Source organism: Canis lupus, chromosome 12 (assembly GCF_048164855.1).
Source record: "Canis lupus baileyi chromosome 12, mCanLup2.hap1, whole genome shotgun sequence".
NCBI classification, from domain to species: Eukaryota; Metazoa; Chordata; class Mammalia; order Carnivora; family Canidae; genus Canis; species Canis lupus.
In genome coordinates, this window is record NC_132849.1 from 2,178,955 (window position 1) to 2,203,739 (window position 24,785).

Genomic DNA, 24,785 nt, shown 5'->3' on the forward strand with positions numbered 1-24,785 from the left:
AGATGGCCTTGCATATCCTGTTATTTTTAGCAACTTAAAGGTAATGAAATCTTAAGTCAGACTTAGGAAATGGCTTGTCATATTCTTCTCTAGTGAAGATTCACAACGTCATTAGCATATTAAAGGTTTTGCAAGGTCCTCTAGTAGAAATATCTATCAGACTTGGTGTTTCCAAAATGTTTTTGGCCATGAAATCCCTTGTTACCACCTCATCAAATTGGTATGTTAAGGAATATCATACAACCTTACTCTCCACGTAAGAGAAGACTGAATATAACCCATTCCAATACGATTCCTTGTGCTTTTCTAACTCAGGGCGCTGGTCATCCAGCACTACTTACTGAGCCTGCACACACACCAGGCACTGGGCTGCTGGCCCTGAGGATAAGGGAGAGCAGAGGAGCAAACATCCACAGTTCAGTGGACAAGAGAAATGTTAATCAAATCACTACACAAACTGTGACAAGGAGGGCTTGAAAGCAGAAAATGGGGGGTTGGGAGCAGCCAGCAGGGTCAGGGAGGCTTCCCTTAAAGTGCAAATGAAGCAGAGACCTAGAGGGGGATGGGAGTTATCCAGGAGGAGGCGGTGGGAGAAGGATGTGGCCAGAGAACAGCAAATGCAAAGGCAGGTGGTGGGAAGCTGGGGTGGGAGAGGGGAAGGAGGAAGGGCAGGATTGCTGGAGCAGAGAGAACAAAAGGTGAGTGACAGGAAATGAGGCTGGAGAGACAGGTGGCCAGGTTGGGGTGGGGGTTGGGGGGCGCCTTGTAGGCCACTAGACGGAATCTGATCTCCACCCTAAGGACAATGGGAAGCGACTGGAAAGATCTAAGCAGCTGGGGTATCAGGTTTGTATTTGCAGATAATTTTGCCTGCAGAGAAGAAAACAGATTGAAGGCTGGCTAGAGTGGATTTGGGTAGAGCAGCTAGGAGGCTACTGGGGCAGCCCAGATGGGAGACAGGAGCTGTGGACAGAGTGGTGTTGTGATGGAAAAGTGGGCTGATTAGAAAGAGATGTAGGAGGTGAAAACTGACAAGACTTGGGACAATCACTAGATATGGGGAGGAAGAGAGCAGAATCAAAAGACAGCTGTAGGGCTTTTCTTTTATGTATGCTCACTCACTAGCCAAATCATACTTCCAAAAAGTATACATCTAAAAGGAGGGCCAGGGGATCCCTGGGTGGCTCAGCGGTTTGGCACCTGCCTTTGGCCCGGGGCGTGGTCCTGGAGTCCTGGGATCAAGTCCCACATGGGGCTCCCTGCATGGGGCCAGCTTCTCCCTTCTGCCTGTGTCTCTGCCTCTGTCTCTCTCTCTCTCTCTCTCCGTGTCTCTCATTAGTAAATAAATAAAATCTTAAAAATAAAATAAATAAATAAAAGGAAGGCCAAATTATATTTTCACTAATGTTATCTAATGAGCTATTAATTCAAAAGATGAAGTATTTAATGATCTTAGGAAACAGTTCCCAAATTATATACTCCCTTACTAGCCATGTGATATAAGGCAAATTATTTAACCTTTCGAAGTTTCTAGTTCTTATGAAGTAGGAACTGTGACAGTCCTCTTTCATAGGCTTGTAAGACATGAGGATACACAAAGTAGAACAGTTGCTGGTAAACCATGAGCTTACATGGGAGCTACTATCAGAGGTGGAGTTGTATTTTACATGTTTTTCTACAACAAGCACATTAAGTTTTCTGAAGAGAAAACATACTTCAAAAAAGAATGCCATTTGTAAGAACATTTGACTCCTCTTTCAGGTTGATGGTTCAATATATTTTCAATTCTGTTAAGAATCCGAGCAATTATGCTGTGCCAACCATTGTGCCAACAGTGAAGCTACAGAAATGAGAAATGTTCTCTGCCACCAAGCAGCTCACTAATCTCTGTTTTCTATTACCTTTTCCATCTTCTATGCCTGTTTAATGTTAACAGAACCAAAGAGGTAGTAAGGCATACTATACCTAAAAGTGGTGGCCCCAGGAGGACAGGACAGCATTCCACAATGGTCACCAGTCCCACGGCGCTGGAGAACCTCTGAGGTCCAACGAGGTCCATCAGTGTTTCAAACAACACTGAGCTGAGCCATCCAAATGCAAATCCAAGGAAGCCCACATAGACACAGAACCCAGTGTAGCTGGAGGTTAAAGGTGCTAGCAGATGACACACTCCATTTGCAACAATAGAAGCCGCAAAAAAATACTGAACTCGAGGTCTTATCCACTTGGTGTTGGCTACAAGTCCCATAGAAGGTCTAGCTATAATATCGAGAAAAGACAGAATAGAAAGAAGGAAGGCAGACTTCTCACTAGAGTAATGTTGACTCTTGGCATAACTATTAAGAAAGACTAAAGGAGTAGCCAGCCCAAAAACCATGATCACATTCCCAGAGAGGTATAGTAGAAAGCCTCTGTGGGTAAACAGGGATAAGTCCAACTGTTTCTCAAATGTTTGAAAAACCGATGGTTTCTCCTCTTTAGGGTTTCTGCCATTAAAGTCTGTATTTGTATCACCTGCTCCCTTTTTCTCGTCAGATTTTCCAGCTTCCTGAAGGGATTCTTTAGATCTATCTTTCCCCACACTGGTTGGTGGCGGCCCTATTGGTCGCATCAGGGCTCCAGCTACACAGCAGTTTAGTAGGAGGCCCCCAAGAATTAGGAAGCTTCCCCTCCAGCCAAAGATATCAAAGAGAGCCTGATTGAGGGGAGCCAGAGTAGAGAGGAACACAGGGCTGCCTGCCATGGCCAGTCCGTTTGCCAGCGGTCGCCTCTTGTAGAAATACTTGCCAATCATGGTCAGGGCTGGATTCAAGTTGAAGGCAAGCCCGAGACCTGGGAAGGACGGGGGGAAGAATTACATATCAAAATAAATGTCAGAAACATATTTGTTATTAACCAACTAGACAAACTGAATGGCAAGAGGTCAAAATCATCATCATAACCAGTAGATCATTAAGTGGGCTGTTATCAAACACAGATATAAATCTCTTTATGCAGCAAATACTAGATATAAAATATATTATTAAAATAATTCTTTTTGCTTTAACAATAATAAGAATAATAAATGTAAGCTCCTTTATTTTCATAATTTTAGGTTTCCTGAAGAATAAGAAATTGAAAACAAAAAGGAGAGAAGATGAGTTTTATAAATTCAGAGAGCAAGATGGAAGAGGAGGAGCAGAGGGCAGGAAAAGAAGAAAGTGGGTGGTGGGGAGAGGGAAAATATTTTAGAACAGTAAATACAACATTGTGAAGATAGTAACATTATCTCACTAAATTCATTAATTTTAATGTAATTTCTATGAAAATGTCAATGTATTCGATTTTTCAGATGAAGTACAATGACTCTAAAATACACCCAGAGATGTGACACCTGTATAGCTCAGTCAGTTAAGCATCCCGACTCTTGATTTTGTCTCAGGTTATGATCTTGGGGTTCTAAGATCCAGCTCCACATCCAGCTCCGCACTCAGTGCGGATTCTGCTTGGGATTCTCTCCCTCTTTCTCTGCCCCTCCCCCTGCTCTCTCACCCTCCCTTTAAAATAATAAATAAATCTTAAAAAAGAATACCACCCAGAAAACAAATATATTAAAATATTCCAAAAGTATAAATAATTGACAGGATCAACACTAACAGGTATATAAATATTTTCTACAGCTATAGTAATGAGAACAGCATGCACTTAGTCAGAAATAGAAAAACTGATCAATAAAATTGGGGAAAAGTCCAAGAATAGGACCGAAAGACACATTAAGTTAATAGGGAAATAGTAGATTTTTCAATCAATGGAGCTGAGACAAGTATCCCAATAACCTCCTAAGTGGTCTCCCATTCTGGCTCCCTTACTAGGTAAACCTGATTAGAATGTGCCCATTCCATCTCTCTAATGACTGCCATCCACAGCTTTTTGCTCTGGGTTAGGAAGCACCATGATTTGGCCCTTACCTACCTCCCTACCTGCAACCCAGTGTTTTCTCATAGGTTCTGAGCACAGTTGTTCCTCTAGATTTTCACAAACCTGGATACTACTTGCCATTCAGTTCTCCACTCAAGGTCACCAACTCTGAGAGAGAGGCCTTCCCTTTAGGGGTCATTCAATCCTTCTCCATCAAAATTCTGTTTCAAGTTTTTGCAAAGCACTTATCACAAGCTGATATTTTTCTTATTTATTCATGTATTTGTTTGTCTGCTTATTGTCTGCTTCTCTCCACTATAGAGCAGGAATCTTGTCTATCATGTTGACTTAATCCCCATAGAGCTTGGAAGAGTCCCTAACATATGGTAGGGACTCAATAAATATTTATTGAATAAGTTAATAAATGAAATAATGAACAGGCTGAATAACCAAGGGGAACAAATATTGTTCCTTCCTTATGTTGTCCAAATATTCTAAATGAATTAAAATATTTAAATGCTTAAAATTTTAATTAATGTAGTAAAAGTACAGATCCAAAAAGAAAATACCTGCTATTGGCATTATCTCATATCCTGCCGGTGGGACTGTACAGTATTAGAATCTTTCTTTTTTTTTTAGATTTATTTATTATATATATATATATATATATATAGAGAGAGAGAGAGAGAGAGAGAGAGAGAGGAGAGAGAGGAGAGAGAGAAAGGTAGAGACACAGGAGGAGGGAGAAGCAGGCTCCATGCCAGGAGCCCGACGCGGGACTTGATCCCGGGACTCCAGGATCGCACCCTGGGCCAAAGGCAGGCTCCAAACCACTGAGCTACCCAGGGAATCCCTATTAGAATCTTTCTAAAAGGATATTTGGTCAATACTATCAAAAACCTTTTCCCCCAGTGATACCACTTCTAAAATTTGCCCTGAGGAAATTATCATGTTCACAAAGATATACAGAGAAGCATTATCATACAAAAGCTGTTTAATAATAGTAAAAAATATAAACAACCTAAAGGTCGTTCAATTAGAGAATGGTGAAATAAACTATGGCACATTCACCCAATGGAAAAAAAGTATCTGCAGCAGTATGTTTATTGAGATGGGGAACTATATACATAATGTATTAGTAAGTTTTTAAAAAAATTGGTTACAAATGTGATACGTAATCTTATCCCTTTTTTTCTAAAAAAAAGTATATATGTGAAGTGCCTGGGTGGCTCAATCAGTTGCATGTCTGCATTCAACTCAGGTCATGGTCCCAGGGTCCTGGGGTTGTGCCCCACATTGGGCTACTTGCTCATCAAGGAGCCTGCTTCTCCCTCTCCCTCTGCCTGCTACTCCTGATGCGTGTGCTCTCTCTCTCTCTGTCAAATAAATAAATAAAATCTTTTTAAAAAAGTATATGTGTATGCATAAAAAATATATGAGCATCAAAATATTAATGTTTTTCTCTGAATTGTAGTGCAATGGATGACCTATATTCTTTATCCCCAGCAGTTTCATTTCCCAAATTTAGCTATTAGGAGGGGGGGCATGTATCTGACAGGGGAAAATGTGTATGACTACTTTACCAGAAAATTCTTACTTTGTATCTGACATTCTCTCCTATTCTAATTTGAAACAATTTCTTCTTGGGTAGTAGGATAATGAGTGGGAATAGCTGATCACCATTTCAACAACTTGCCACACACTCTTTACTATGGCCATTATGTTTTTTAAGATTAAAAAAAAAAAAAAAGAGGGATGCCTGGGTGGCTCATGGTTTGGCGCTTGCCTTCAGCCCAGAGTGTGATCCTGAAGACATAGGATTGAGTCCCACATCAGGCTCACTGAATGAAGCCTGCTTCTCCCTCTGCCTTTTTCTCTGCCCCTCTCTCTGTGTCTCTCATGAATAAATAAATAAAATCTTTAAAAAAAAGGAAGAAAGAAAGAAAAAAACCCTCCCTTTTAATGAAAAATAACCCCGAAGTACCAGAACTTTCTTTAAAGACATGTTTCTCTGGGGGGCACCTGGGTGGCTCAGTCTCTTAAGCATCTGCCTTTGGCTCAGGGTCCTGCTCAGCAGGGAGTCTGCTTCTCCCTCATGCTGTCTCTCAAATAAATAAAATCTTAAAAAAAAATAAAGACATGTTTCTCTGGTACTATGCTATTAACATATGTATAGCTCTTAATAATGACCCAATAATTTTTCTAACAAAGAGCTTTCATTTTTTTCAAAAGAATTGGCAGATGAATGCTACAAAGAGTCCATATAATAAGTAATGCTTGAAAATATATCAGTAGCAACTCACCTCCAATAAATCCAATATACAAGTAAAGTTCCTGTACAGTTTTGGAGAAAGAAGCCGCAATCAAGCCACAGCCTGACAGGCAGCCGCCAACAACCATGATTGGACGACTGCCATATTTATTCACCAGGATACTGCTGATAGGACCTAGGAGAGAGCAAACAACTTAATAACATAGAGCAGAAACCTACCCCTCACAGGTGTATACACCTGTACAAGGCATTCCCAACATGAAAAGATGCAGAGACATAAATACCCCACTCCACAAAATAAACAGATAAAAAAGAAAACAGGGGTAAGAAATACTGCTTCCTACTTTATTTCAGAGTCCCAGGTTTGTGTAATGGGAAAAATATAGCATTGATTGTACAATGTATTATGTACTTCCTCTATACATCTAGAACATACAGGATGGATTTTAACTGAAGTATGGAAGGTCTTAACCTATCTCCTTCAAGGCAGATTAGGCTGCAAATAGCCTGATTATAAGTGATTATAGGATGTTTCCTGTACTTGTATCCTGGAAACACAGGATACATGTATCTAGGATATAAACAACATATTTGTAGCAAGTTTGCTTTGTCTTTAATTTTTGAGATGGAGCAAATGTGCATGAATGTGATGCAATGTATGAGCAAGCCTGATCCAACTTCTGACTTTCCAGCATATTTTCAAATTAGCTGAAATGTACTTTGTTTCTCATAGAAAACAACAACAAAACCAAAACAGAACTACAAAACAAGAATGCCTACCATCACTTTTCTTCAACATTATACTGGAGGTCCGAGGCAGTGCAGTAAGACAGGGGGCAAGAAATGTATAAGGAAAGGAAGAAACCAAACTATCAGTATTTGCAAAAGATGTTTGTCTATCTTATAATTTTGAAAAAAATCTACCAATAAACTATTGGAAGTAATAGAAGTTAGCAGGAATATTTAATTAAAACACAAACATCGAATGACTTTCCATACACCAGCAACCAACACAAAAATCATTCTTAAAGACAGTTACCCTTTATAATGATATCTGTTTTGCAATGTAACTGATCTGACAGTACAAGGCTATGTGTAGACTTTATTGTTAAAGGGAATGAAAAATAAATGATGCCAATTACATAGCTTCAAAAACTAACATTTAAAATATCTTACACATATCACACACATCAAGAACAAAAACTACTTAACATGGAGCTTTTGTCTGACTATTGAAAAGTAAAAGAGCAGGCTTTCTGGGCACTTACCTCCAGCATACATGACAGCAAACACAATAGAAGAGATCCATGACACTTCGCTGGTGCTGGCATTAAATATTTCTTCAATTTCTTTGTAAAATACAGAAATAGATTTGCCAAACGCACAAGAGAAACCAATGGATATAAAAGCTCCAACAACCACTGCCCATCCCCAGCCTCCATCTGGGGGGGTGGGTCTAACTGGATGGTCATTTGATGGTGACATTGTAAGTAATGATGAATTCCAAAATGCAGTTCCAATCCAAATATCTAAAGGATTTGAAATTAAAATAGTACTCAACAAGTAGGTCAATATAAAGCACTTCCATAAAATCCCTTACACTTATGTTATAAATAACCAAAACACTTCTTTTTTTCTTTTTTTAAGATTTTATTTATTTATTTGACAAGGAGAGAGTCAGAGCACAAGCAGGGGGAGCAGCAGGCAGTGGGAGAGGGAGAAGCAAGCTCCCCACTGAACAGGGAGCCTCAGGTAGAGCCTGATTCCAGGATCCTGGGATCCTGAAGCTGAGGTAGATGCTTAGCCAACTGAGCCACCTAGGTATCCCTGAAACACTTTTCAATGTTACTTGTACTCTGTGAAAAGAGTAGAAAAAAACCAAGAGTTATAGTACTGCCCCAAATTTTTATAGGCTTAAAGTTATAAACTCACCACTACTTGAACCATTCACCAAAATCCTTTTCAATCCTTTCCAATAAATATATTGCTTCTTCAAATTTGTAAACATACTTGTTTTAATAACAGAGATCAGTACTTTTTCACATTATCAGGGATAACTAAATAACTCATTTGACTTACCTACATGCAAAACTCACAAATACACACACTATAAAAGGTTCACAATCTAGTATTTCCTTTATAATTTCTCTTCTTTCCCAAAATATATTCTCCAATACTCACCTGATTTTTCTGTTTTCTAGAAATTATAGGCTAACTTAAAAAGGTCAGGGAGGACATACTAATATCCCACACCTCACTAGATATATAGCAATTTTCAAAAGAAAAGTTCTTTCTACTTTGGGGGTATTATGAATAATGTTGCTATGAAACTTTTGTGTGGACAAGTTTTCAATTCTTCTGGGTTTATACTCAGGAGAAATTCTAGGTCCTCTGGTAATTGTTTAATATTTTGAGAAACTGCCAGGCTCTTTTGCAAAGTAGTTGCACCATTTTACAATTCCACAAGCAATGTATAAGGTTCCAATGTTTCTATACCATCACCGATATTTGTTATGTCTCTTTATGATTTCCAACCACCCTAATATGTCTGGAGTGGTAACTCATCATTATTTGGATTTTCATTTCTCTGATTACTACTGATGGTGAGCATCTTTTCATGTGCTTACTGGCCATCTGTATATCTTTTTTTGATATATGTCTTTGGTGAAGTGTCTTCTTTGGAGAAATGCCTATTCAAATTTGCTGCCTATTTTTTAGTCAGATTTTTTAAACCATGGAGTGGTAAGAGTTCTTTATATACAGGCATACCTCAGAGATATTGTAGGTTCAGTTCCAGACCACTAAAATAAAGCAAGTATTGTAGTAAAGCAAGTTAAATGAATTTTGGTTTCACAGTGCATATAAGTTATGTTTACGCTACAGTGTAGTCTGTTAAGTGTGCAATACCATTATGTCTAAAAAGATGATGTATATGTCTTAACTTAAAAATACTTCATTGTTAGGGAAGCCCCAGTGGCGCAGCGGTTTAGCGCTGCCTGCAGCCCAGGGCGTGATCCTGGAGACCTGGGATCGAGTCCCATGTCGGGCTCCCTGCATGGTGCCTGCTTCTCCCTCTGCCTCTCTCTCTAGCTGTGTCTCTATGAATAGATAAAATCTTTAAAAAAATACTTCATTGTTAGAAAATTGCTAACCATCATCTGAGCTTTCAGAGAGTCATAATCTTTTTGCTGGGGGAGGGTCTTGCCTGGATGTTGAGGGCTTCTGACTAAACAGGGTGGTGGTTGCTGAAGGCTGGAGTGGCTGGGGCAATTTCTTCAGATAAGACAACAGTGAAGTTTGTCACATTGGTTGACTCTTCCTTTCATGAACAATTTGTAGCATGTAATGTGGTTTGATAGCATTTTACCTGCAGAATATAGAAATGCTTTAAAAACAGGATCAATCTTCTAAAACTGCTGCCACTTGATCAACTAAGTGTATGTGCTATTCTAAACCCTCTGTTGTCATTTCAGCAATCTTCACAGCACCTTTATCCAAAGAAGATTTCATCTTAGGAAATCACTTTCTTTCCTCATCCATCAGAAGCAGCTGCTCACCCATTAAAATTTTATCATGAGATTGTAGCAAATCAGAGCCATCTTCGGGTTGTATTTCTAATTCAAGTTCACTTGCTGTTTCCACCACATCTGTAGCTACTTCCTCCACTGAAGTTTTGAGCCCCTCAAAGTCATCTATGAGGGCTGGATTTAACTTTTCCAAATTCCTTTAATGTTGATATTGGAACCTTTTCCCATGAATCACAGATGTTCTTAACGGTGTCTAGAATAGTGAATCCTGGGGCACCTGGGCGGCTCAGTCAGTTAAGTATCTAGCTCTTAGTTTGGGCTCAGGGTCCTGGGATCAAGCCCTGTGTTGGGCTCTGTGCTCAGCTGGGAGTCTGCTTGAGATTCTTCCCCTCTCTCTCTCTGCCCCTCCCCCTACTCATGCATGCACTCTCTCTCCCCCCCCCAAATAAATAAATAAATCTTTAAAAAAAAATAGAATAGTGAATCCTTTCTAGAAGTTTTTCAATTTACTTTGCCTACATGCATCAGAGGAATTGCTGTTTATGGTAGCTATCACCTTATGAAATGTATCTCTTAAATGATAACCATTGAAAGTTGAAATTACTCTTTGATCCATGGGCTGGAGAATGGATGCTTGTTAGCAAGCAAGAAAATGACGTTAATCTCATAGTCCATGTCCATGAGAACTTTTTGGTGACAAGGTATATGGTGAATGAGAGTAATATTTTGAAAGGAATCTTTTTTTTTTTTTTTATAAGCAGTAGGTCTCAACAGTGCACTTAAAATATTCAGTAACTCATGTTGTAAACAGATGTGCTGTCATCCATATCTTGTTATTACATTTATAGAGCACAGGCAAAATAGATTTAGCATTATTCTTAAGGGTCCTAGGATTTTCAGAATGGTAAATGAGCACTGGCTTCCACTCAAAGTCACTAGCTACATTAGTCTCTATCAAGAGAATCAGCCTGTCCTTTGAAGCTTTGAAACCAGGCACTGACTTCTTTTCTGTAGTGACAAAAGACCTAGATAGCATATTCTTTCAATAGAAGACTGTTTTGCCTACGTTGACAATCTGTTTTTTTGCATAGTCACCTTCATTAATTACCTTGGCTACATCTTCTGGATAACTTGCTGGGCTTCTACATCAGCACTTGCTGCTCCATGATGCACTGTCTTCTGTTACAGAGACAGCTTCTTTCCTTAAACATCATGAACCAATCTCTGCTAGCTTCCAACTTCTCTTCTGCAGCTTCCTCACCTCTCTTGGCCTTCACAGAATTGATGAGAGGTAGGGTCTTGTTCTGGATTAGGCTTGGGCTTAAGGGAATGTTGAGGTGTGTTTGATCTTCTATTCAGACCCCTAAAACTTTCTACATATCAGCAATAAAGCAGTTTCTTACCATTTGTCTATTCACTAGAGTAGCACTTTTAATTTCCATCAAGAACTTTTCCTTAAAAAAAAAAAAAAAAAAAAAAAAAAGAACTTTTCCTTTATTCACAACTCAGCTATCTGGATCAAGAGGCCTAACTTTTGGCCTATTTTGGCTTTCAACATAACTTCCTCACTAAATTTAATAATTTCTGCCTTTTGATTTAAAGAAAGAGACATGCAAGTCCGCTTTCACTTGAACACCTAGAGACCATTGCAGGGTTATTAACTGACCTAACTGCAATATTGTTGTGTCTTAGTCAGTAGGGAAGCCTGAGGATGGAGAGAGACGGGGGGAATCAGTTAGAGCAGTCATAGCAGACACAACATTTATTAAGCTCACTGTTTTCTATGGGTGTGGTTTGTCACACCCCAAAACAATTATTATAGTAACAATGTTACTGATCACAAGGCATCATAACAAATATAATTAAAAAGTTTGAAATACTGCAAGAATTACCAAATGTGACACAGAAAAGTGAAGTGAACTAACACAGTTGGAAAAAATGGGATACCGATAGACTTGTCTCAACGTTGCCATAAACCTTCAGTTTGTAAAAAACAAACAAAAAACCACAATACATGCAAAGAGCGATATAGTAAAACATAATAAAATGAGGTATGCCTGAATTCTAGATTCAAGTTGCCTATCAGATAAATGAATTGCAAATATTTTTTCTCACTCATTGCATTGCCTTTTCACTTTTTTGGTGATGTCTCTTAAAGCACAAACATTTTGACGAAGTCCGATTTATTTTTCTTTTGTTGCTTGTGCTTTTGGCATCAGATTGAGAGACCATTGCCTAGGGATCCCTGGGTTTAGCACCTGTCTTCAGCCCAGGGTGTGATCCCGGAGACCTGGGATCAAGTCCCACAACAGCCTCCCTGCATGGAGCCTGCTTCTCCCTCTATCTGTGTCTCTGCTTCTCTCTCTCTCTCTCTCTCATGAATAAATAAATGAAATATTTTTTTTTAAAAAGAGACCATTGCCTAATCCAAGGTCATAGAGATTCACTCCTATGTTTACTTCTAAGAGGTTTATAGTTGTAGCTCTTACATTTAGGTCTGATCCATTTTTTAAAAGATTTTATTTATTTATTCATGAGACACAGACACACACAGGCACACAGACACACAGACACAGACACACACACATACACACAGAGGCATAGACACAGGCAGAGGGAGAAGCAGGCTCCATACATGGAATCTACGTGGGACTTGATCCTGGGTCTCCAGGATCACGCCCTGGGCTGAAGGTGGTGCTAAACTGCTAAGCCACCTGGGCTGTCCAGGTCTGATCCATTTTGAGTTAATATCTGTAGAGTAGGGGTAGGGGTTTTATTGAGGTAGGGGTCCAAATTCTTTCTCTTGCATATGGATATCTAAGTTACTTCAGCACAATTTGTTGAGAAGACTATTATTTTCTCATTGGATGGCCTTGGCACCCTTGTTGAAAGTCAATTGACCATTGATGTATTGGTTTGTTTCTGGACTCTTCATTATATTCCCTTAATCTATATATTTAGCCTTCTGGCAATACCACAAAGTCCTAATTACTGTAGCTTTATACTAAGTTTTGACAAGAAGCATGAGTCTTCCACTTTTCTTCTTTTCCAAAGTAGTTATGATAATTATGAGTCCTTGCATTTCTATATAAATTTTAGGATCTGTTGTTAATTTCTGCAAAAAAAAAGAAAAATAGCTGAGATTTTGAGGACTATGTTGAATCTGTAGATAGATTTGGGGAGTAATGCCATCTTAACAATATCAAGTCTTCTGATCCAGAACACAGGAAGCTTTTCTATTGATTTAGGACATCTTTCAGTAATGTTTTATAGATCTCATTGTACATGTCTTGAACCTCCTTGTTTAAATTTATTCCTGAATATGTTATTTTTGATGGGATTATAACTTGAATTGTTTTCTTAATTTTGCTTTTGGACTTTTCATAGGTAGTGTATTGAAATATAATTGGTTTTTGTATATTAATCTTGCATCCTGCACATTTGTTTAACTTTATTATTTCTAATACTTATGTTTATAAGATCACACTATCTGTGATCACATCATTATTACTTCTAATATTTATGTTTATAAGATTTACATCTTCCTTTATAATCTGAATGCTTTTTTAAATTGCCTAGTTGGCCGGATAAAACCTCCAGGACAATGTTAAATAGAAGTAGTAAGAGAGGGATCCTTGTTTTATTTCTGACCTTAGAGGGAAAGATTTTAGCAGTTTACCATTAAATATGATGTTAACTATAGTTTTTTGTAAATGCCCTTTATTAAGCTTGTAAGTATAAGCTTGGGGAGTTTCATTCTAATTGTTGAGTGTTTTTATCATGAAAGGGTGTTGGATTATATCAAATGCATTGTTTTAAGTCTATTAAGATGATCATGTGGTTTTTGGTCTTAATTCCATTAATGTGGTTTGGCATATTGCCTGATTTTTGTTAAGTTGAGCAACATGAATTCCCATTTCCTTTTTTTTTTTTTTAAGATTTTATTTGTTTATTCATGAGAGACACAGAGGGGCGGGGGCAGAGACACAGGCAGAGGGAGAAGCAGGCTCCATGCAGGGAGCCCCACGTGGGACTGGATCCTGGGTCTCCAGGATCATGCCCTGGGCTGAAGGCGGCGCTAAACCGCTGAGATACCCTGGGTGCCCTGAATTCCCATTTTCTGAGATAAAAATCTCAGCTTGTCATGGTATATTACCCATTTTATGTGTTGCTGGATTCAGTTTGCATATATATATATATATATATATTTTTTTTTTATTCATGAGAGACACACAGAGAAAGGCAGAGACACAGGCAGAAGGAGAAGCAGGCTCCATGCTGGGAGCCCGACATGGGGCTTGATCTGAGGACTCCAGAATCACTCCCTGGGTTGAAGGCAGACGCTTAACCACTGAGCCACCTAGGTGTCCCAGTTTGCTCATATTTTGTTGAGAATTTTTGCATCTACATTAGTAAAGGGTAGTGATTTGTAGTTTTCTTTTCTTGTGATATCTTTAGTTTTGGTACCTGGGTAATACTAGCTTCAAAAAACAAACCGGGAAGTGTTTCCTCTTCTACTATTTCCTGAAAAAGCCTGTAAAGGATTAGTGTTTAGTGTTAGTTCTTCTTTAAATATTTCATAGAATTTACTAGTGAGGCCATCTGCGCTTTGAGTTTTCTTTGTGGTTTTTTTTTTTTTTAATGATTACGTCAATCTCTTTAATATAAAAGATATATTCAGATTTACTTGAGTCACTTTGGTAGCTTTCCTTTCTAGAAACTTGTTAATTTCCTTTAGGTTTTCTAATTTGTTAACATGTTCATAGTATTTCCTTCCAGTTCTTTTTATTTCTGTAAGGTCAGTAATGATATACAGAGAGTTTTAGCCAGCTAGGAACAGTCCCCACAAGACTACCCTCACTTTTAACACTAATTGTAAATTTAGTGGGGAAAAGGTGGAAGTGTTTCTAAAAACACTCTCAGCTTTGATAATTTAATAGAAAGACTCACAGAACTCACTAAAAGCTATTATGTTCATGACTTATTACAGGAAAAGGACACGGGATAAAATGAGCCATAGGAAGAGATCCACAGGGCAGAGTCTGGAAGATGTCCAAATGCAGAGCTTCTGGTCATCTCTTCTCATGGTCCTGGATACCATTAACTCTTCCCAGTGACAATACAGAGTGTTACCAACCAGAAAAGCTCACTCAAATCTTAAGTGTCCAGAGTTTTCAATGGAGCTTGATCAGTCTGCAGCTCTTCCCAATAGGTGAGCTAAAATCTTTAGTCTCTAGTTCTTTTGAAGGTTGGAAATAATACAATATGGCCAAAGGCCCCGGGCAAACAAATATACTCTTATTAGGCAGGAGTTTCAGAGGCCTAGAGACCAAACTGCAGTTGCCAGGGCAAAGGCCAGATCTCTCTATGGGTGAGGTTAATTCTTCATTACACATAATGTACCCGCATTTCTGGTTTTAGTAATTTGTGTCTTCTCTTTCTTCTTTCCCCTGGTAGTTTAGTTTAAAGTTTGTCACTTTTTTTTCTCTTTCTAAAAACCATCTTTCGGTTTCATTGAATTTTTGTTATTTTTGTACTTTCTAGTTCATTTATGTATTTTCTAATCTTTATTATTTCCTTTATTCTGTTTGCTTTGCATTTAGCTGTTTTTCAAGTTTCTTAAGGTAAAAAGTTATTAACTTTGAGATTTTTTTTTTAGAAAGGGGAAGAGAGGAAGAGTGAGAGAGAGCAGAAAGGGAGGGAGGATTTTTTTTAAGACTTCATTTAATATTTGAGAGAGAGAGAGCATGAGCAGAGGAGAAGGGGCAGAGGGAGAGAGAGAGAGAAGCAGACTCCTCACTGAGCAGGGATCAAGTTCACTTCACTGTGGTCAGAGAACACATTGGAGTCCTTTTAAATATATGGAGACATATTTGTGGCCTAATACATTGCTCTATCCTGAAAAGGTTCCATGAATATTTCATTGTATACTCTACTGTTGTTGGGTGAAGTGTTTTATGAATGTTTTTTGGTTTACTCAGAGTGTTGCTCAAGTCTTCTATATCTTTGATTTTCTGTGTAGTTGTTCTATTAAATCGTTGTTGAATCTCCAACTATTATTATTAAGTTGTCTATTTTCTCCTTTAATTCCATCAGTTTTTGCTTCATGTATTTTGGGGCTCTGTTGTTAGGTTTGTATTTATTTATAGTTGTGATGTCTTCTTGATGGATTGACCATAACACAATTGTGTCTAGTAACAATTTTTGTCTTAATCTATTTTGCCTGATTTTCTCATAGTCATTCTTGCTTTCCTTCAGTTACTGTTTGCATAGTATATCTTTTTTTTCTCATCTGTTTATTTTGTTTAAGGATTTTATTTATATATTTGAGAGAGAAAGAGAGAACACAAGCAGGGGAAAGGGGCAGAGGGAGAGGGAGAAGCAGACTCCCTGCTGAGCAGGGAGACTGATATGGGGCTCAATCTCAGAACCCTAAGATCATGACCTGAGCTGAAGGCAAATACTTAATCAACTGAGCCATTCACACACTCCTCTGTCTTCTTTTTATACTAGTCATATTGGATTAGGGCCTACCCATATAACATCATTTTACCTTAATTAAGTCTTTAAAGGTTCATCTCCAAATTCAACAAATGGTGCTGGGAAAGTTGGACAGCTACATGCAAAAGAATGAAGTTTTCCTATACGATACACAAAAATAAACTCAAAATGGAATAAGAACCTAATGTGAGACCTGAAACCATAAAAATCCTAAAAGAGAGCACAAACAGTAATTTTTCTGACATCAGCCATAACAACATTTTTCTAGATATGTCTCCTGATGTAAGAGAAACAAAAGCAAAAATAAAATATAAGGACTACATCAGAATAAAAAGCTTCTGCATAGCAAAGGAAACAAAAAGACAACCTACTGAATGGGAGAAGGTATTTGCAAATGACATCTCTGATAAAGGGTTAGTATCCAAAATATATAAAGAACTAACAATTCAACATCAAAAAAAATCAAAGAATCCAACTGAGAAATGGGCAAAAGACATGAATAGACATTTCTCCAAAGAAGACATCTGATGTAATTACTGATAAGATAGGATTTAAGTCTGCCATTTTCCTATTTGTTTTCTCTAAGTCTAATGTCTTTTTTGTTTCTCTATTTCTCCATCAAGGTCTTCTTTTATGTTAAACAGATATTTTTTAGTTTGCCCCTTTAATTACCTTGTTTACTTCACTCTATTTTTGCTATTCTCTTAGTAGTTGTCTGTGGATTGCAATTAATTTTTTTTGAAGATTTATTTATTTCAGAGAGAGTGAGCATGCACATACAGTGGGGAGGGGCTAAGGGAGAGGGAGAGAGTGAATCCCAACAGACTCCCTGCTGTGCACAGAGCTTCACATGGGACTCAGTCTCACAACCCATGAGATCATGACCTGAGCAAAATCAAGAGTCAGACACTTAACTGACTGTGCCACCCAGGTCAGTCTCCAATTAATATCTTAATTTAAAACAATCTAGTGTGGATTAATACCAACTTAGTTGCAGTAGCATACAAAAACTGTGCTCCTATACCCACTTCTTCCTCATTTTTATAGTATCATTGCCATACAAATTACATCATTATACATTATAAGCCCATAAATTGTAATGTTTGCTATATATAGTCATCTTTCAAATCAGGTAGAAGAAAAAAGTTACAAAAAAAAATAAATACTAAAAAATAAAAATTAAAAAAAAAAGAAAAAGTTACAAATAAAAAATAAACGTATACAGTCTTTTATATTTATTTATGTACTTACCTTTATTGGTGTTCTGTATTTTTTTATGTGGATTCTAGTGTCCTTTCAATGCAACATGAAGGACATTTTTTGGTATTTTTTGTAGTGCAGGATGGCAGGCAATGAATTCTCTCAGTTTTTGTTTATCTGGGAATGTTTAACCTTCCTATTTATTTTTTTAAAAAGATTTATTTATTTATTTATTTATTTATTTATTTATTTATTTATTTATTTATTTATTTATGATAGACATAGAGAGAGAAAGAGGCAGAGACACAGGAGGAGGGAGAAGCAGGCTCCATGCCGGGACCCCGATGTGGGACTTGATCCTGGGACTCCAGGATCGCGCCCTGGGCCAAAGGCAGGCGCCAAACCGCTGAGCCACCCAGGGATCCCCCTCTCCTATTCATTTTGAAGGTTAGTTTTACTGGCTATAGAATTCTTGGTGGACAGTCTTTTTGTTTCAGCACTTTGAATATTTCATCCCACTGTGTTCTTTTTCCATGGTTTCTTTGGGTTTTTTCTTCTTCTTCTTCTTCTTTCTTTAGAGAGAGTGAGTGGGAGAAGGAGCAGCAGTGGGGAGAGGGAGGGAGAGAGAGAATCCCAAGAAAACTCTGTGCTGAGCATGTAGCCCAATTTGGGGCTTGATGCCACAACCCTGAGATCATGACTCAAACTGAAATCAAGAGTCAAATGCTCAACTGACTGAGCCACCCAGGCACCCCAGCTTCCATGACTTTTAACTTAAAAAATAGCTGTTATAGGGCACCTGAGTGGCTCTGTCAGTTAAGCATCTGATTTCAGCTCAGGTCATGGTCTCAGGATCCTGGGATGGAGCCCTGTGTCAGGCTCCCTGTTCAGCTCCCTCAGTCTTCACCCATTTCCCCACTTGTCCTCTCTCACTCTGTCTCAAATAAAAATCTTAAAAAAAAAAAAAAAACTAGCTGAGAATCATTTGTGATGAATTGCTTCTCTCTTGCTACTTTCAGAATTGTCTTTCACTTTTGGAAGATTGTAATGTGTCCCTTTGTGGATCTCTGAGTTTATTAGAGTTTGTGGAGCTTCTTGGATATGTAGATTGTTTTTCATCAAATTTGCAGAATTTTTGGCCATTATATCTTAAAATGTTTTTTTCTGTCCCTTTCTTTCATTTTCTTCTGAGGTTCCTATTATGCATATGTTTGTACAGTTGATGTTCCACAGGTCTCTGGGATTCTATTCATTTTTCTTCATTCTCTTTTCTTTGACTTGATAATATCAACTGACCTATATTTAAGTTCACGGAATCTTCCTTCTGCCAGCTCAAGTCTGCTTATGGGGTCCTCTCCGAAGTATTTCATTCAGTTATTGTACTTTTCTACTCCAAACTTCTATTTGGTTCTTTTTCATAATTACTCTTTATTGATTGATAGTCTCTATTTGGTAAGACATTGTTCTCATACCTTCAGTTCTTTAGAGATGGTTTTCTATAATTATTTGAACATATTTATAATAGCTAATTTAAAGATTTTGTCTAGTAAGTCCAATATCTGGGCTTCCTTAGGGATAGTTTCTATTGAACGATTTTTCCTCCTGTGTAGACCATACTTCCTGTTTCTTTTGTGTCTCATATTTTTGTTGTTGTTCTTGATAACTGGACATTTTACATATGTGGAAGCTCTGGGAATCAGATTCCCTCCCTCCCCAGTGTTTTGTTTTGTTTTAAAGATTTTATTTATTCATTCATGAGAGACAGAGAGAGAGAGAGAGAGGCAGAGACACAGGCAGAGGGAGAAGCAGGCTCCATGCAGGGAGCCCGATGTGTGACTTGATCCCGGGACTCCAGGATCACACCCTGGGCCAAAGGCAGGAGCTAAACCGCTGAGCTACCCAGGGATTCCCCCCTCCCCAGGGTTAGTTGTTATCACTGTTTGTGGTTTGTGTTGATGATATTATTGCCTTTTGTTTAATGACTTCCTGAACAACGTCTGTGAACTTTGTAGTTGTTGGTTTGTTTTGTTTTGTTGTCATATGTGGTCACTGAAATTTCTGCTCAGTTTCGCTTAGTGTTAAGTCAACAATTGAACAAAGACTTCCTGAAATGCCTTGAATCAGGATATCACCCAGGTATTGCCAAAGGGCATTTCGTGTATGGTGGGGAATATTTTCAAGTCTCTAGCAGGCAGCTTACACCTCTACATTAGTCTTCAGTTCCTGCTTGCCCAGGGCTTCAAGGTGAGGCAGTGGTGGGAAATTCAGGCTTTCTCAGGTCCTTCCTGAACATGGGTATAGTCACATGTGTATGACCTTCTAGAGTCCCAGGATTATGTCAGAGTTTTTCAAAATCCCCTATGGATATTTTATTCACAAGACTTTCCTTTTAGGTGTTTGATCAGCTTTTTGTTTGCCCCAGTTGTTTTTCCAACTCAGGCAGTTGAGATGTTAAGCAATTGCCTCTGATTTTTTTCAACAAATGTCCTGGGGAAAAGGCTGTTCACACTAAGCAAGCTTTGAATCAGGTCAAATAAAGATAAGCCCTCTGATTGGGGGTTAATGAGGAATCAGATACGTTAAATAATGACAATTCTCTGAAAATGGGGCTTTTTAGAGGGTTCCAAACCCATTCTGCCCCACTAGGTGCTAATTAGGCTGCTGGTTTTCATGGCTACTGTGATTGTGAAGTTATTTGTTTTTAATGATTTTACAAAACTGGAGAGAAAAGGATGAGTCCCATCATGGGACTGGTTAAACATCACGAATCTTGCTATTCTTAGATTCAGCTATTTTCTTATGTACATATTCATTAGGTTGTTATAAACCTTTGGTTAATTTTGAGTTCAAAAAAGATGATTTTAGAATTTTTTTATCAGTGTTCTCATTGCTTTTATGGAGGAACAGATTTTCAGGGAGCCTCACTCCATCATTACAGAAGTACCACCAGAACTGATTTTTGTATACTGATTTTTAATTTGAAAAACTTGTAAATGTTTTATTATTTTTAATAATTAACTAGTATATTCTTTAAGGTTTTCTACATAGACAATCATATTACCTGGGATTATTTTTTTCCAAGATTTATTTATTTGAGAGAAAGAGAGCAGGAGGAAGGGCAGAGGGAAGGGGAGAGAGAGAATTTCAAGCAGACTTCCTGCTGAGAGCAGAGCCTGACTGGGGGCTCGATTTCATGACCCCAAGATCATGGCCCAGCTGCAATCAAGAGTCAGAAGTCCAACCAACTGAGCCACCAGGTGCACTTTACCTGGGATTATTATAATTTGGTTTCCTCCTTTCTAATTCTCACACCTTTTTTCCCTATCTTACTGTGCTGGGTTCACTATCAAATGAAGTGAAGGCTAAGGCTGCCATAATAAATACCACAGACTAAGTGGTTTAAACAATAGAAATTTATTCTCTTACAATTCCGGAGGCTAGAAGTACCAGATCAAGTGTAAGCAGGTTTGGTTTCTTCTGAGGCCTCTGTCCTTGGTTTGTAGACAGCTACCCTGTTACTATCTATTCACATTGTTATTTCTCTGTGTGCAAGTTCTGGTGTCTCTCCTCTTTTTTTTTTTTTTTTTAATATTTTATTTATTTGAGATGGAGAGAGAGCACAAGTGGAGTGAGGGGTAGAGGGTGAAGGAATAATAGAGGGAATGGGAGAAGCAGACTCCTTGCTGAGCCTGGAGCCTGATGTGGGGCTCAATCCCAGGACTCTGAGATCATGACATGCCAAAACCAGACACTTAACTGACTGAGCCATCCAGGGGCTCCCCTCTCCTCTTTTTATTAGGATACTAGTCACATTGAATTAGGGCCTACTCATATAACATCACTTTACCTTAAATTTTAAAGGCTCTATCTCCAAATACCGTCATATTCTGAGCTGCTGGGGGTTAGGTCTTCAACATATGAATTTTGAAGTGACACAATTCAGCCCTGTTTTATGATTTTAAAGGTGATGTATATGACGTTTCATCATCAAGAAAAGTATTTACTCCAGAGTTTCGTAGATATACTATCAGATATAGAAAGTTTTATTCTTAGCTAATTAGGAATTTATTTTAAATTGAATGACCACAGAATTCTTTAAAATGCCTTCACATGACATTTCTTCTTTCATCTGTAAAAGTAGTTAATAACATATATATTTATATTTATATTTATATGTTAAACCATCTTGCATTCCTTGGGTAGTCTCAACTTGGTCACAATATATTATCTTCTTAATACATTTCTAAATTAAATGTGCCAATATTTAGTTTGGATTTTTTGAACTGTGTCTATAAATTATTTGAAAACATAATTTTCCCTTCTCATACTGTCCTTTTCTGATTGCAGTATCAAAATTATATTAGAGTCACAAAGTGAGTTTAGAGCTGTTCTTTTCCCTCATCTCAGGAAGAGATTATATAAGATTGGAATGATCTGTCCCTTGAAAGACTGGTAGAATTTATTTGTAAAAAACACCTAGACCTTGTATTTTCTTTCTGGGAGATTTCAAATCATCTATTTCCATTTCCTTAACAATTATAGGTCTCTCTCCATTCCTATGATGGCATTTTGAATCTTTCTTCATATTTTTCTATAACTTCTTCCAATTTGTTAAGGTTTTCAAATTTACAGGCACAGAATTTTTATATTTTAATCTCTTTATGGGTCTGTAGTTATATTCCGTTTATCATTAATATTTGGGTCTTCTGGGCAGCCCTGGTGACACAGCGGTTTAGCGCCGCCTGCAGCCCAGGGCATGATCCTGGAGACCTGGGATGGAGTCCCACATCAGGCTCTCTGCATGAGGCCTGCTTCTCCCTCTGCCTGTGTCTCTGCCTCTCATTCTCTCTCTGTGTTTCTACGAATAAATAAATAAAATCTTTAAAAAAAAATTGGGTCTTCTTTCCCCCTATTAATCTTAGAAGTTTATCTATTTTATCAGTTTTCTTTTTTTTTTTTTATTTTATCAGTTTTCTTCAAAGAACATCCTCAGTTTAGTATGTGGGTCTTGATCTTGGGGTTGTGAATTCAAACCTCAAGCTGGGCATAGAGTTTACTTAAAAAAAAAGACTATTCTCAGGTTTATTGACTTTTTATTGTTCTCTCACCCCCTTTCTCATTGATTTCTGATACTACTTTTATAATCATCTTTTTTTTTTATAATCATCCTTATGCTCACTTACATTTTTGGAATTTATTCTGTTCTATTTTAAACATAAGGTGGATTAGCCCTACTTTTCCAATTCAAGCACTACAAGACTTAAAATACTATAAATTGAATACTATAAGACTACATATTTCCCTCTATGTTTCACTTTACTGTATACTATCTATTTTTTAAGATTTATTTTTTAAAATATTTATTTCTTCATTTGAGAGACAGAAGCAGAGAGAGAATAAGCAGGGGAAAAGGCAGAGGGAGAGGGTGAAGACGACTCCCTACTGAGCTGGGAGCCAGTTGTGGGGCTGGATCCCAGGACCTGGAGATCATGACTTGGGCCAAAGGCAGACATTTAACCACCTAAGCCACCCAGGCATTCTTAAGATTTATTTATTTTAGAGAGAGTCTGATGTGGAGCTTGATCTTACAACCCTAAGATCATGATCTGAGCCAAAACCAAGAGTTGGACACCTAACTGACTATGCCACCCAGGTGCCCCAATTATCTAATTTTTTAGTATTTTCACTATTGTTTGTTCCAAGTGTTTAGAAAATTCCCATTGTGATTTCTCCTTTGACATAAACTAGTTATTCAGAGTTTTTTAAATCTTCAAAGGAAATATTTTGCTTTGTTCTACTGACTTATGATTAACAACATTGTGGTAAGATGACTTGGTTGGTGCAATTTGATGAGACTGGCATTTATGGGCTGGTACATTACTATTTGAAAATATCCCATGTATGCTTGAAAAGAATGCACATTTTTATTTTTTATTTTTATTTTTTAAAATAATTTCCTTTTTTTAAAATATTTTATTTTATTTATTCATAGAGACAGAGAGAGAGAGAGGCAGAGACACAGGCAGAGGGAGAAGCAGGCACCACACAGAGAGCCTGACGTGGGACTCGATCCCGGGTCTCCAGGATCACGCCCTGGGCTGCAGGCAGCGCGCTAAACCGCTGCTGCGCCACCGGGGCTGCCCAAAGAATGCACATTTTTAGCAGTTGGGTTTGAATTGCTTATTTGTTGAATCAAACTTTTGTTTTATTCAAATCTTCTAAATCTTTACTATTTCCTGTTTCATGTAGCAATAGGTGAAGAGAGGTATGTTGAAATCTCCTAATGATGATGTGTTTCTCAATTTTTCCATTTGATGCTTGCTTGGGCAGCACATATACTAAATTTGGAAGATACAGAGGTTAGCATTGCCCCTGCACAAGGATAACACACAAATTCATGAATTCATAATAAAAAAAATTTTTCCCATGCCGTTCTTTTGGTAATGTTATAGGCTTAGGTGGTAGACCTTAATCTCTGAGAAACCAGAGGGCACAAATTGAAGGCACTTTCTTCCAGAAAGAAATATACATCTCCCAGAAGCTAGGGAACATTAAGGCCCTGGATGACTTTAGCCTCTGCCAGGATCCCTGGCTTAATGTGGGGGGCTATGATTATCTTTCTTTGTTGTTGGTCCCAGGCTTATCTCCCAACTACTAACTCACATATACAAGGCATAATATAGAGTAAATACAAGTCAAACATTTGAGTGACTTCATTTAATTTACTAAAGACAACATAAATTAAAATATGGTTCCTGCTCCCAAGGAGTTTGCAATTTGATGGCAGATGACATATATTTTTACCATTATAGAAACTGTTCCTTAATTATCTATTTTGTGCTGGATACTTTCACCAGGATTTTTGGACAAATTTCATGTGTCCTTGCTTTAACATTAATTACATTTACCACACATTGTTAAAATCATTAAAAATGTAGTCTTAAATGCTCTCTTTCTTTGACTTCACTCTGGATTTTCTTCCTTTCTCACAGGCCATTTACTGCTTTTCAGTTTGACTCAATGACTCCATTTCTTCTGCTTACTTTAATTTGGTTGGCAAGTGACCAAAAACATAATCTAATCTGACTTTAACAAAAATAAAATGCTTAAGAGGCTCATGTAACCACGAAATCTAAGGTGGGGGTTCAGACTCTGGCACAGCCTGCTCCAAGGACCAAATGATGTGGTCAGCAATATTTCCCTCTTTATATTTCTACTTTCTTCTACATTGTTTCCACTCTTAGGCCCTCAACTCATTGAGGCAAGAAGACTGCCAGTAACTCCAAATTTACACATTCTCAACAACAATCCTACCTTTTTTCTTGGCAACAGAATTCCCAGAATGTTCACTCTAGCAACATAATTAGCTTTGAGTAAGTGCTTGTTTC

At 37.9% G+C, this 24,785-nt stretch overlaps 1 protein-coding gene and 1 non-coding gene across 4 annotated transcripts in view; one reads left to right on the forward strand and one right to left on the reverse strand.

Annotated features, from left to right (window-relative positions):
- LOC140600862 (monocarboxylate transporter 1-like) overlaps positions 1–24,785 on the reverse strand; it is a 37,422-nt gene that overhangs the window by 3,263 nt on the left and 9,374 nt on the right. Inside the window, exons 1-5 of one of the 3 annotated variants that reach the window (XM_072769045.1) lie at positions 10,805–11,174; positions 7,438–7,698; positions 6,950–6,972; positions 6,201–6,344; positions 1,966–2,832 (exon numbers count right to left, since the gene is read on the reverse strand). In XM_072769045.1, coding sequence (XP_072625146.1) covers positions 1,966–2,832; positions 6,201–6,344; positions 6,950–6,972; positions 7,438–7,478 — 1,075 coding nt within the window. In that variant the 5' untranslated portion in view covers positions 7,479–7,698; positions 10,805–11,174. Of the gene's footprint in view, positions 1–1,965; positions 2,833–6,200; positions 6,345–6,949; positions 6,973–7,437; positions 7,699–10,804; positions 11,175–24,785 lie in introns of those variants that run through there. The other 2 variants (XM_072769044.1, XM_072769043.1) reach the window with 2 other exon arrangements.
- LOC140601972 (U6 spliceosomal RNA) lies at positions 23,716–23,820 on the forward strand. Its single transcript, XR_012005033.1, has one exon. It is a non-coding gene; the product is annotated as a U6 spliceosomal RNA (small nuclear RNA).